Consider the following 13827-nt stretch of genomic DNA (forward strand, 5'->3'; position numbering starts at 1 on the left):
GCTAACAGGAAAACAGGTCTTGTCAGAGAAAGTGTTAACGGCAGTAGTAACTGACAGCGATATCTATGGGCTTTCAAGGTATTCAGCTAACCTAGCTAGTTCTTTTTTATTGTCGACGTTTTATTTGATTTAAATATCTACACTCTAAAAAATGCTGGGTTGTTTCAACCCATGTTTGGGTCAAATATGGAAAATTAAATTTTTAAATTAAATTTTAAACCCAACGGTTGGGTTTGTCCATATTTGATCCAAACATGGGTTGAAGCAACCCAGCTTTTTTTAGAGTGTAAATGTTAATGAGAAGAAGAAAAATAAAAAACCTTTTAGATATCAATCTGCGTATGTGATGGACATCGGTTATGCTCGTCTTTGACATGATGGCATCTTGAGTAAAACAGTGATGCGACCTGTTTTACAGAATACAGAAGTTTGTTGCACATAACCCTTATTGTTGTTTTAATGATGTGTGATCTGATATTATCAGAAAATGAATCAGTCCTTTTGAACAAATCGGTTGAATGAATTATTCAATGACTCACTCATTAAGACAGTCTCGTGTTGCGTTCCCAATTCACTTATACTACGCACTAAAAGCATGTACTCTTTTTGTGAAGAAAAAGTAGATACGTTTGAGTGTGTAGCAGAAGAGTAGACAAGCTATCACATCATTAAATTGTGTCTTTAACGGACGCTCTGTTGCATAGCTACGAGTAACCTGTTAAACTGGCCTGTCAATCATTTTGTCACAGTTAACATCCTCCACATTTTATTTAATTTCCTACCATATCGGAGAGGAAAGAAGCATATTGATCTGCAGTCGTGGGTCTTTCATGTGGAGACTCCTCATATTTTTGCATAATGATGCATTTAAAAGTTAATGGCCAAACGGATCTTTATAAAAGTTCACATTGTTGTTGCAGATTAAATATAACATGGATAACATTGAGTACATGTTTTTTATCAGGTTAAATGTTGATTATTAATCACTCAGACTCCTTTATCTAAACATCTCTACTTATCGTCGGTTGTGCACATCCGCCATATTTGTAGCTTTTTAAACACTTTTTTTATTCGTGTTTGTAGTTCTGAACTGAATCCTCCTCCAAAGCGCAGTGGGTTGTGGTCAATATTAGCCGTTATAGTGTGCACGGATCCACACTTGGAAAATCTACCGGAAATAGTAGACCATCCGTGTACTTTTGACGTACTCTTTTCAACATACTATGCTCTGTGACAAACTTATTCTAATCTCACAACTGTTTAGGATGGACAGTATGGACACTGGGACGCAGGGAACTTCTTCATTCCTAAAATGAATCAGGCGTTTGAACGAGTCAGTTGATGAATGACTCTTTTATATTTCTTTTTTTTTTTTTTTTTTTTTAATAGTTTCATATCTCAATATTCAGCATCTTATTTTTAAAACATGAATCTGAAAACATTATTTATGCATTTGTAACTGCAGGTTACATGTATTCATTAAACAGTCTTCTGTGCACCTCTGCAAAGATGTTGATACTGATTTCATTTGATTGGGAACAGCCCTATAGTGTCTTATTATTCTAATTGGATTTATTCAATAAATGTAAGACATAAAAGCTGATGCATACATTTAATTAGGTTAGAAATATTGCTCTTATAAAGGTAAAAATCAATTTAAACCTGTTGGAAAAGTTAATTCTGTCACTGCTGTGAATGAACCACCGCACAGAATATGAAGAAGATGAAAAGCTTCATGAGTCAGCGGTCCACGACAGACCTAAACCAGCACAAAAACACACTCAGTGTCGTCAAAATATCATCATCCACAAAATCACAGAAAATCCTCTAATGTCTGGGCATTCCATACATCATTCCTGGTTCATATCTTGAAATATGTCTCTGTTGTACAGGAGTGTAGCAGAGACACAAACAGGTGTAGAAGTGATATATTTGTGATTATGGAAGGTTGGGTGTAACACTATTATCCTTAGAAATGTGACAAGGGAATGTTTTACATCGAATCAAATTTCCATCGATTGATCGGCGCTGTTTATTTTTGCTGCATTGCAAATGATACGGGTCATGTTTCTTTTCCAGACACATTTGGTATCTAGGCATGTGACCGTATCAAATCCTAATATCACAATAGTTACTGAAGCTTTTATCACTTCCTTCCCTCATTGTTGTGATGTCACAATCGTGTTGCATTCTGGTCTATGGATCTGCCTGAAGTGTACATGAGTAGACTCACTCCCTCGGTCAATATCGAGGGGTCGACATGCATGCTCATTATCTTGAGATATGGTATTACCGTATAACCACATGTCTATAAGTAATCTGACATAAGATGCCTGTTTAAAAAAGAGCTTTGCCATCAAAGATTTTTAAAAAATATATTAAAATGGAAAAAGTTGCTTTATATTGCAATTAATTTCACAATATTACTGTTTCACTGTGGTGAACATGAGCAACAGCACAGTCAAACTGTAAATCTAGGATCTGAGCTTTAGTGATGGTGTCAAGTTTATCCTGCTTTATTCACATACTCAGATGTTCATGACTGAATGCTTTAGTACTCATGTGATTAAGCAATACCAATTTAATCATAATGTCAATTTTAGAAATTCGACTTTAGAAATCTTTATTCAAGAAAAATATCGGTAACACTTTATTTTAGGGTCTTTTAACTAGTTGCTTATTAGCGTGCTTATTACTAGAATATTGGCTGTTTATTAGTACTTATTAAGCACATATTAATGCCTTAGATCTGTACTTGTTGACATTGCTTCCTTTAGCTGAAATTTCTTATAATGGTCTAATATCCTCTTACATTCTCCTCACATTCTCCTCAAGAACAATACGTTCCTAACAGCTCATGTATGTAATGTTTCTGGTTATGGACACTAACTTCATTAAACTAATAACATAGATTTTCATAAAATTGATTAGCGCTTGACTTATGTGAACAACCTCATTTGTTTTTGCGTGAGATCATTCATAATTGGTTCTTTCATGTCAAACAATCACGGTTGCGCCTCCGTCTGCCATATTTGATGTGCTCTATCTGTTATATCTGTTAATCAATGTTTATATGTGATTAAAAGCCTTATTAAACCTGTTCATCATATAAAGCCATCAGGACTTGAATTAAACTGCTTTATTCATAACGACTAGAATTTATGTTTACAATGTTTTATGAAAGTTTTGAGCTGTCAGTGTTTTGGTGGGATGGGCCCTCCAACGGAGGGACAGAAATCTCTCAGATTTCATTAAAATATCTTTATTTGTGTTCCGAAGATTTTTGAGTGAACCTTTTAGAAGAAAATATAATGTTTCTTCACTATAATACTGCTCATGACCTGCTGATAGCTGTGGAGGACTGAGATTTCTCAATACAGCGTTTGATCTGGTACAGACATGTGCGTGCGCACGCACGCACGCACGCACGCACGCACGCACGCACGCACACACACACACACAGACAGTACTGAACATGCTCTCAGAGCTAAATGATCACTGCTGTGTCTCGTTTCGATAAGCGTTTGCTCAAACCCACCCAAGAGGAATTCAGTAGAAACCTGGGGTCATATCGCAAATTCAAAACAGGATTTTCTTGCTCTTTTGAAACAAAACACTTTCATAAGGCACATTCAAACTCCATCGATGAGGCCCATCATCCACTTCAGCGGTCAATCTAAATACAGTATTATATGTTTTATATCACGTGTTTTGCAACTTTTGCAACCCTGTTGACAAATCATGGGACATGTCTGAATATGAAAAAATAAATAATTAATAATGCAATTAATGAATGTCACGTCACTAGATTATGGCACTGTTGTACAAGGTTAATATCCGTGAAAATATTCATTAAAACTGAAGTATGAGTGTTTTTGTTGAAAGAAACCTTGTTTCGGCTCTAGTGTGCTTCAGTGCATCAGTGTTGTGGTGAAGTGAATATTGAAGCACTGAGGAATCTCTGTGTTTTGTTCGTCCTCTGCTCTGTTAAATGCAGGTATGAGACGCTGGCTGTGGCCACAGATGCAGACACCCGACAAGACTCTGATCAGCAGAGCAAGAGCTCAGGGAAGAGACTGACGGTGTGTATCTTGACCACTGAATATGCTGCTGTGTCCAGTGTGAGTGTCTGCTTCCAGACATGACCGTGTGTGTGTGTGTGTGTGTGTGTGTGTCCAGGCTGACTGGACACTGGTGTTAGGAGAAGAGGCTCTAGATATCTGTGTGCCCAACACATCTCCAGTGATGTCCTCCATCTTTGTTCTGGGGGAGAGAAACCTTGTTTTGTCTCAAGGATAATGGTCAGATCCGCTTCATGAAGAAACTGGAGTTCAACCCCAGCTGTTTCCTGCCCTACGCATCAGGTGAGCCACACTGTCCTGTTTACATTTCTACAGCACATGGAAACCTTCCATTTATGCTCAAAACAAGAAAAAATATTTGCCAGAGATGATTTTGTGTGTTTGGCCACAGAAGCGGAGATGTGTGTGTTGGTTTATAGGAAAGTGAGAGATGGACGTCTGCTGGTGGTGTGGAAGTGGCTGCAGTCTATCATTAACCTACTTCATTGACTTCAGAGACCACAGGCCATCTGAACACACTTCCTCCTTCATACTCAGCTGTCTTCTGTCCTCAGTTTCCGAGGGTTCCACCAACGTCCTGATGTGTAACCATAACAACATGCTGCTGGTGTACCAGGATATGACGCTGAAGTGGGCGGCCCAGCTGTCCTGTGTGCCTGTGACCGTACGCGTCGCTAATTTCCCGTAAGTGAGCGTTGGTTCTGCCCAAATAAATCTCTCCTGTCTGTCCTTAATCTCCTTAACCTCCATTCTTCATAGAAACACCTGACAACACCGCTTCAAATAAAGACTGTATCAATTACGTCGTTACACTAGTAGGTGGTGATAAGTGACTGATAAAAAAATATGTCATTGAATCTTTCATTTCGTTCAAAAACGCTGATTCATCCAGTAATGAAACAAGTCTTTACGAGTGAGTCAGTGAATCATTCATTCAAGAGATTCATTCAAAAATGCTGATTCATCCAGTAATGAAACAAGTCTTTACGAGTGAGTCATTGAATCATTCATTCATTCAAGGATGCAGCCTCTAAATTGGGACGCCGCTAATTTGTTTAAAAAATTGATTGCAGCCGTTCTTTTACGGTGTCATGTAATGATGTCATTGTGTAACTCAGTGTCATGGTATGTCACGCCGAAACATTCAAATAAAGCCATACGTGTGAACACATATCGCTAAATAAGATTACTGCCTTTCATTCACTCAGGTTAATGAGGTTTGTTGTCACCTGCTTCGTTCTGTGATCGTGAATGTCGAAGAGCATTCGAATATTGAAACTGGTTTGTTCTGTTGTCCACACTGGAATGTTTTGAGCTGGACTACATGAAGAGATAATAGATGCTGATAATATTTAATGAATACTAAGGAAGTTTAAAAGGAGGTAAGCCTTCATGTCACGTAGTCACAGCGAGATTAGATGAACATGTTCCTCCAATCTTTAAAACACAAGAATCAATTCCAGTCGATTCCAGAATTGATCCAAATCTGTTTGAATGGAGCAGCTGTAGCTCTGTGTCTTTGAAGTGCTCAGTGTTTGTGGGACTGTTTGCTCAGAGTGGTTCTCATACGGCGAGGTAACAGATACGTCTGTCCGGCCGTCCTGCACGGGTCACTCGCTCTGCCATTGTCCGTCCCGTCTCTCTTCTGCTGGCCTCACATTAAAAGAGCGTCTGTCAGCGCCTCCTAAATGAGCTGCTGCGCTCGTCTCAGTTCACATCTTCAGCACACACACGTCACCGCTCACACCTTCACTTTCCCAAACTCTACTATGTTAAAGATAAATAATAAAATGCATCTAACCATACAACCACGCATAGTTAGGATAGCATAACAAATGGGCTTATCAAGGGAGGAGAAACACTTCCCATATCCTTCGGGTTAAAGCCCCTGTGTCCAAATAAACTGTCAAACAAATGCAAATTCATCTGTTCATCTTAGCAGAAGCAATCCAAATAAGACACATGCCAATATCCACCTTTTTCCAAACAAGTCTACTTGTTTTAAATGATGTGCAGCACTTTCAGTTTAAGGAATGTCCACTAAAAAGGACTATAAAAAACACTGACACTGACTATAAAAAACAGTGAAAAGCAGCATCTAAAATAGACACTTTACCCTGTAAGCTAATAACTTGACTGTTGTTGTTTGAAGACAGATGTGCATGTGAGTGTTTGTGTTGTGTGTTTGAGGGAGCTGAGGGGTTTGGTGGTGACGCTGAGCTCTGACGGCCGGCTCCAGTGCTCGTACATGGGCACGGACCCGTCCTTCTTCACCGCACCCAAAGTGGAGGCCCGTGAGGTCAACTATGATGAGGTGGACACAGAGATGAAGGTGCTGCAGAAGGTTATTCGCGAGGCCACCAGAACTCAAGGTACTGTGTGATCGACGCACAGATGTTTAGCCAAATAAAGGCTTGTAGCAAAGATCAAATTTACACCAAACTGAACGCCAGACCTGTGCCTGATCAAAGACGAGCCTCTGGGCTTTAAACAACTCCTTCCATTTATTTATGACTGGGTCAGCAGGAAATCAAATTATGCTCTGTTTACTTTCTTCATGTGTGTTTGACATAATGTTTTAGCAAAACGAAGTGATGTTTTCCACCTTTGAATCAGCGTATCTTTGCTGCTAATGTAACCACGGCCGAGTGGTCAGGAAAAAAAGATTTTGATTAATAATATCATAGCCTAACAATCACAATTAAATCCTGATTGCCACATTTTCCAGAAAAAGTCACAGCTGAGTATATCTCACACCAGGTCAAAATTGCATTGTTGAGAGAAAAAAAACCCACAGATAAATCACATTTTATTATTACATTCAGAAATAATGTAAAATATGTGATAAGTGAAATGAAACATTTACAAACTTGTATTTTATTTTCCTTCACTCCATAAAAAAGGTTCAAATTTAATGGTATACAGAAAAAAGTCTAAAATAAACATAAATCATAGAGGCATTCATTATAAACAACACTTATTATAAACACCAGGCCTAAACGAATTTAAAGTGAAACTGAAACCTTGACTAACTGAGTTAAAGATGAACGTGAGGGAAGATAAAAACTCAAACCCACAACTGTACAAACACACAGTTAAACAGTTAATTCTAAATCAACAATAACTGACTGATATTTACCATCATGTACAGCATTTGAAAAACATAAAAAAGATAATTAATGATTTCTGTTATTTTGAGCAAACTTCACAGGTGCAAAAAAATGTTAAAATTCTGTGTTTTAGTTTGAGGACAAATAAGCTGTGATATAATGTTAGTAATGCTAGAACTGTTATACACTATATTGCCAAAAGTATTGGGACACCCCTCCAAATCATTGAATTCAGGTGTTCCGATCACTTCCATGGCCACAGGTGTATAAAATCAAGCACCTAGGCATGCAAACATCACTGCTTCTACAAACATTTGTGAAAGAATGGGTCGCTCTAAGGAGCTCAGTGAATTCAAGCGTGGTACCGTGAAAGGTTGCCACCTGTGCAATAAGTCCATTCGTGAAATTTCCTCACTACTAAATATTCCACGGTCAACTGTTAGTGGTATCATAACAAAGTGGAAGCAATTGGGAACAACAGCAACTCAGCCATGAAGTGTTAGGCCATGAAGTCGCCAACTTTCTGCAGAGTCAATAGCTACAGACCTCCAAACTTCATGTGGCCTTCAGATTAGCTCAAGAACAGTGCATAGAGAGCTTCATGGAATGGGTTTCCATGGCCGAGCAGCTGCATCCAAGCCTCACATCACCAAGTGCAATGCAATGCGTCGGATGCAGTGGTGTAAAGCACACCGCCACTGGACTCTAGAGCAGTGGAGACGTGTTCTCTGGAGTGACCAATCACGCTTCTCTGTCTGGCAATCTGATGGACGAGTCTGGGTTTGGTGGTTGTCAGGAGAACTGTACTTGCCTGACTGCATTGTGCCAAGTGTAAAGTTTGGTGAAGGGGGGATTATGGTGTGGGGTTGTTTTTCAGGGGTTGGGCTTGGCCCCTTAGTTCCAGTGAAAGGAACTCTTAATGCTTCAGCATACCAAGACATTTTGGACAATTTCATGCTTTTAACTTTGTGGGAACAGTTTGGGGATGGCCGCTTCCTGTTCCAACATGACTGCGCACCAGTGCACAAAGCAAGGTCCATAAAGACATGGGTGAGCGAGTTTGGTGTGGAGGAACTTGACTGGCCTGCACAGAGTCCTGACCTCAACCTGATAGAACACCTTTGGGATGAATTAGAGCGGAGACTGTGAGCCAGGCCTTCTCGTCCAACGTCACTACCTGACCTCACAAATGCGCTTCTAGAAGAAGGGTCAAAAATTCCCATAAACACACTCCTAAACCTTGTGGAAAGCCTTCCCAGAAGAGTTGAGGATTAAGAATGGGATGTCATTAAAGTTCATGTGCACGTAAAGGCAGGTGTCCCAAAACTTTTGGCAGTATTGTGTATCTGTGTGTGCTTTGCATGATTGCCCTTAATTGCATTAGAATAAATCAGATTGGAATATAATCAGAGCACATTTCAGATTATTAAAAATATGAACAAAGTATATTCCAAAAAAAAATGCAGGTCCTGTCCTAGATCTGAAAGTTCTGTTCACAAAAAGTATAATTTTGTGTGTTTGTATGTGTGATGTTTCTCCAGACATCCTCCCGAGGGCAGAGACAGAAGAAGAGCTCAGTCTGACCGCCGTCGTCTCGTCTAAGCTGGACGAAGTCTCGGTACAAACACTCATCTCATCAGAACATACCATATCATTCTCATGCAAAGCTAATGATATTAGGGACTTTAAGCAACAGCTGCTGATGGAATGGCAGTGGCGTTCTGTTGTGAATGTAACTGCTACTTCCTGACGTTCTGCTGTAACCGTGTACTACAGGACAACAGCTGATTTGCTGTAGTCGTTAATACATGACAGATTAGATAAGTAAATGTTTTGTTTTATGGTTATGTGGCATTTTAATTGTATCTGTATATAATTTAATGCCATAAGCAATCCTTCTCTTGCTTTTTTTAAATGACTTTTTATTGTGTTTTGTTAAATGATTAAATGATCCGTTACGCCGTCCTCTTTGGCTATGGCAGTTAGCAGTTTACTTCCGGTCGCCGTTGCTGTTATAAAGTTATAAAGTCCAAATTGTTAGACATAAACTCGAAATTGTAAGAAAAAAGTCAGATTTGTGAGATTAAGAAGTCTTAATTACCTTTTTTTTAATTTTTTTTTATTCTGTTGCGGAAAAAAGCTTTCATGCTTTTTTTTTTAAAAAAGTAGAATTATTTATTAATAATTAATGACTTCAGACTAAATCAAACTCTAACCCTAAAAAATTATCATTCATTTTTACCTTTGAGGATGTCCCCAACAGAAGGGTTTGTCACATTGATTGAAGTTGCAGATACTGTTTTGTCTCTATATAGTGTGCACACTTTCTGTCCGTCTGCTGAGCACACAGTGTGTGATTGTGTGGTGGTGATTTCTCAGTTCATTTAATCTCAGTTCTATTCTCACAGTGTGCTGTCATGGCGGAGATGAACGGCATGCCTGTCCCCTCTGTCACAGTTCAGGTGAGTGCAGGTTTTCTTCTGAAAAACGTGTGTAGTGCTCTCTGAAGCTGAGGTGATCATGTCCTGAATGTGTGCTTCACTCCCAGGTGAAGATAAGGAGTCGTACTGTGGTGCAGAGCCCGAAGATGACGGTGTGTGTTCAGCCTCCTCTAGCCGTCACACAGGACCAGTTCGTGCTGGACTCCATGAGTACGACTGTCTTTACTTTTTTCAGCATACTGTTTCACAAACATACCCATGTTTTCATGGGTCTTCAATGATTTTGATCATTTCATGCTTCAAATTATTAACCCTTGAGTAATTCTAAACCCTGGGTTATCTTTTGCAGTGTCTCACAATGTGTAATCTGTACTTTGGGTTATGAATTCATATTATCTATGTATTATATATTCCTGACTACCATCCAGACTATCTTGAATATCATTTTTAGACCATAACCACATAAAGCGGTCGTTCTTCGGATTGTTTCTGTACAAAGTGTATAAATATATTTAATGAGCTCTGTATCACCAAACCAGACAAACCTGAGACGTTCTGAGCATTTTTTTGTATGAATATGTTGGCCTTATCCAAATGTTTTGATTTGTTCTTGTCTTTTAAAGCTGCACCAGCGAGTTTAAAACCCGTGATGTGTGTGCGGTGGTTGATTGACAGGTGAATGAACTGTCTTTGGCATTGTCTAGGGCGTCAGATTAGCGATTACATCGGAAAGTGGTTTGAGTTTCAGGACTGAGAAAGAATTTTATATGTAACATTGTTCTACATTACAGAGAAATACTAAAGCATTATAACGAGCCTTTAAAATATAAATTAGGCGCTCAAGTGCACACGTAAAGCACTAGCTAAAGTAATGATTATGAATGTGTCTGAAGGTGTCTGACTGTCTGTTCGCAATAGTAATTTATCTCCACGCTCTGCTCAAACACTTGAATGCGCATCTAATGACTGTGCTCATTTATCTAGGTTAATGTTGGAGAGAGCAGCTGTGTAAAACAGCTAACGTTAGAATACAACTTACATGTTCACAGTTCAATGAATGATAGGCGAACGTTTGGATTTCCTGCCTGACAGAATTACCACATGGACCAGCCGTGTCGACGATCTGTCCATCACAGACTGCATGACTTCGCCACTTCCTGTGGAGTGTTTTTTCTGTGATCAACCGACTAGTTAAAATGTGGTCAACTAAGCCTCTTCTCATCCACTAATGTTTGGTCGACTATGAGGGGGCAGCCCTAGATTACAGGGGCAGATTATTGATTGATAAAGACTTACTTTTGCATGATTCTTTGTTAGAAACTCAAACACTTTTACCATAGTGCATAAACTAATACATTTTGGTGTTTGCATCACTAAAGCAGTGCCATATGTATTGCTTTTTTGATGTAGTAAACTTGCTCAGTACCTCACCTGATACAGCAGAGCACTTGCAATACGGAGCGCTCGGGTACGAGACCTGTGAAACACCAGAGAAATGAAAAACATGATAAAATAGCTCAAAAACTAGTATGGCACGGTTGCTTTGGTTGCATATGCATATTTCTATCTCACGTTTGCTCTTATTAACACTATCGGTTATGTTTAGAGTAGGGCTTAGTGTAGATGCTGTTATTTTCAAACGCCATAGAGCAGTAACCTTTGAGTGCCACTCACCAGATGTTTCACTTATGACCAATGTAAACCAAAACATTCAACCAATGTAATAAAATATTCACAGATTCACATTCATCTACTTAGGATAAAACTAAATGCTCTTTTCACACAACTCATTGGACATTTCACTTTGAAAGTGTTGCGAAATGTGCAGGAATCTTCATAATATCATTTTGCAGAAATGCCACAATGAGCCTGGGTTTAATCGATCAGGCCATGAGCGTAAATTATGAGCGTGGCTGAAAGAATATGTCTGAGACATTCAATTTGATGTTGGCCAACCAGAAGCCAGTAATGTGGAAGAGATGCTAAACCCAGACAAGCTCTTTACTCAGACATTTCTACTGAAAGACCTCAGTCTCGAGTTTCCCCAGACTTCCTCATGTCATCCAGTCCAACAACACAACTGAGCCATTAGAGCTTGGCAGTGTGTAATATATACTCATTACCCGGTTAATGTACAGTACACACACACTCGGTTCATACTTAGACAAAGATAGGCATCAGAACACATTGTGTCTTAAACAACCCAGATTCATTGGAAATATGTGACTGCCTACATTTCTGCAAAACGCCAAAAACATTCCTGCACATACTGTACAGTTTCCAGCTGAAATGAACACTAGAGGCAGTAAAACACTGACTTTTATCCCTTTTCCTACAAATCATGATTACAGGGGCAAATTAGTGATTAATAAAGTCTTCTTTTCTTGCAGTTCCTTGCACAATATGTTATTCCCTTAAACACTTTTACCATAGTGCATGATTTGTAAACTTGTACATTTTGATGTTTTCATCACAACCATCTCCATATGTATGGCTTTTTTAACATGGTAAACTTGCTCAGTAGCTCCTCTTGTACAGAAGTGCAGTGAAACACATGTCATGACACACCACAGAAGAGCTCAAAGCCTTGTAGAAGGAAGCTAATGAAGCATAGTTGGTTCAGCAAATGCGCATGCTTTTAGGGTAGGGTTTAATGTAGGTGGTATATTAAAGGGTTAGTTCACCCCAAAATGAAATTTCTGTCATTAATTCCTCACCCTCATGTCGTTCCACACCCGTAAGACCTTTGTTCGTCTTCAGAACACAAATGAAGATCTTTTTGATGAAATCTGAGAGATGTCTGTTCCGCCTTTGCAACTTGATCTTTGACACTTCCAAAAGTTCATAAAGAGATCAGAAATGAATCGATCGACATGAATCGAGTGGTTTAGTCCAGATTTTCTAAAGAGACTCGATCACTTTTTATAAGAAACAGATTTAATTATGCTTTTACTCACATGTGGACATTGATCTGCGAACATAAACAGAAGCTCAACCTAACGTAAATGACGCACGAGAACAAAGGTTCATTCTCGTGTGTGAAATCTGTTCATCATAAAAAGCAATTGAGTCTCTTTAGAAAATCTGGACTAAACCACTTGATTCATATGGATTAGTTTTGAAGCATTAAAGATTATGTTGCAAAGGCAGTCTATGGAGGAATAAATATCTCTCAGATTTCATCAAAAATTTCATCAATTTGTGTTCAGAAGATGAACGAAGGTCTTACAGGTGTGGAACGGCATGAGGGTGAGTAATAAATGACAGAAATTTCATTTTTGGGTAAACTAACCCTTTAATTCATTTTATTTCCAAACTGCTGTGATACAAACAACAACTAACGTAATAATATGTTGCCATAGTCATGTTTAACTGTTTCTGAGAAAATTGAACACACTCTTTAGCAGCAGTCACTGGACTTTTCACTTTGAAAGTGCCATGAAATGTGCTACAAGCAACGCAATAAACATGCCTTTGTGTTTTCAGTGGAGAAGACATGAAATCGCTTATAGCGCCTCTTGTGGATGTCATGTGAAAAGTGCAGTGAAATGTACCTGGAGCAACATATTTCCAGTTTTGCAGAAATGTAGGCAGAGTCACACGTTTCTAATGAGCCATAATCTGTATCTCAAGCTTTAAAGGTGGAATTCACCGCTGGCAAAATGGGCTTTTAATAAAACTTGGCTGTCTGTGCAGTACTGTAGACCTGAAGACCAAAGATATAATGTGGAATGCTGTAAAACCTATTTTATACCATATTTTGTTTTGGCATGCGAAGGAAAAAAAACATTTCTGATTTGTAAGGGTCAATATGGAAAACTTAGTTTCAATTTAACATTCACATTTAAAATTAATTTTCGGTGTGATTTAGTCTTTAAGGCTAGGCAAAAAAAAATCGGTTTATTCTGGTATTGTGATATTATTTCAATACCAATTGTCAAATTCTTTATGGGGCTCATGAAAGAAAGTATGCACGCCTCCGTGGCATTGGTGAGTTGTTGATGGAAGCGTGTTCTTCGGGTTTTCAAACTCTCTTCAGTCAGCACAGGAATGTAAATACAGCAGACCACAAGATAGGAGCTGAGGATGTTCTCTATGCCCCCCATCTCTTGCCATCTCTGTCCATGTGCTTTTGTTGTGCCGGCACTCTGTCAGTCCCAGATGAGGAGCTTCAGTTCTGTACTGTTTCCAAAA

General features: G+C 38.9%; 1 protein-coding gene across 1 annotated transcript in view; it reads left to right on the top strand.

The window, feature by feature from the left end:
- The window catches only part of bbs9 (Bardet-Biedl syndrome 9), a 111458-nt gene that overhangs the window by 8974 nt on the left and 88657 nt on the right, over positions 1–13827 (top strand). The window contains 8 exon segments of the mRNA XM_051865661.1: positions 3998–4082; positions 4180–4278; positions 4280–4364; positions 4637–4766; positions 6273–6454; positions 8734–8810; positions 9601–9654; positions 9741–9843. Of these exon segments, the coding sequence (XP_051721621.1) occupies positions 3998–4082; positions 4180–4278; positions 4280–4364; positions 4637–4766; positions 6273–6454; positions 8734–8810; positions 9601–9654; positions 9741–9843 (815 nt within the window).

Source organism: Ctenopharyngodon idella, chromosome 16 (genome assembly GCF_019924925.1).
Source record: "Ctenopharyngodon idella isolate HZGC_01 chromosome 16, HZGC01, whole genome shotgun sequence".
NCBI lineage: Eukaryota > Metazoa > Chordata > Actinopteri > Cypriniformes > Xenocyprididae > Ctenopharyngodon > Ctenopharyngodon idella.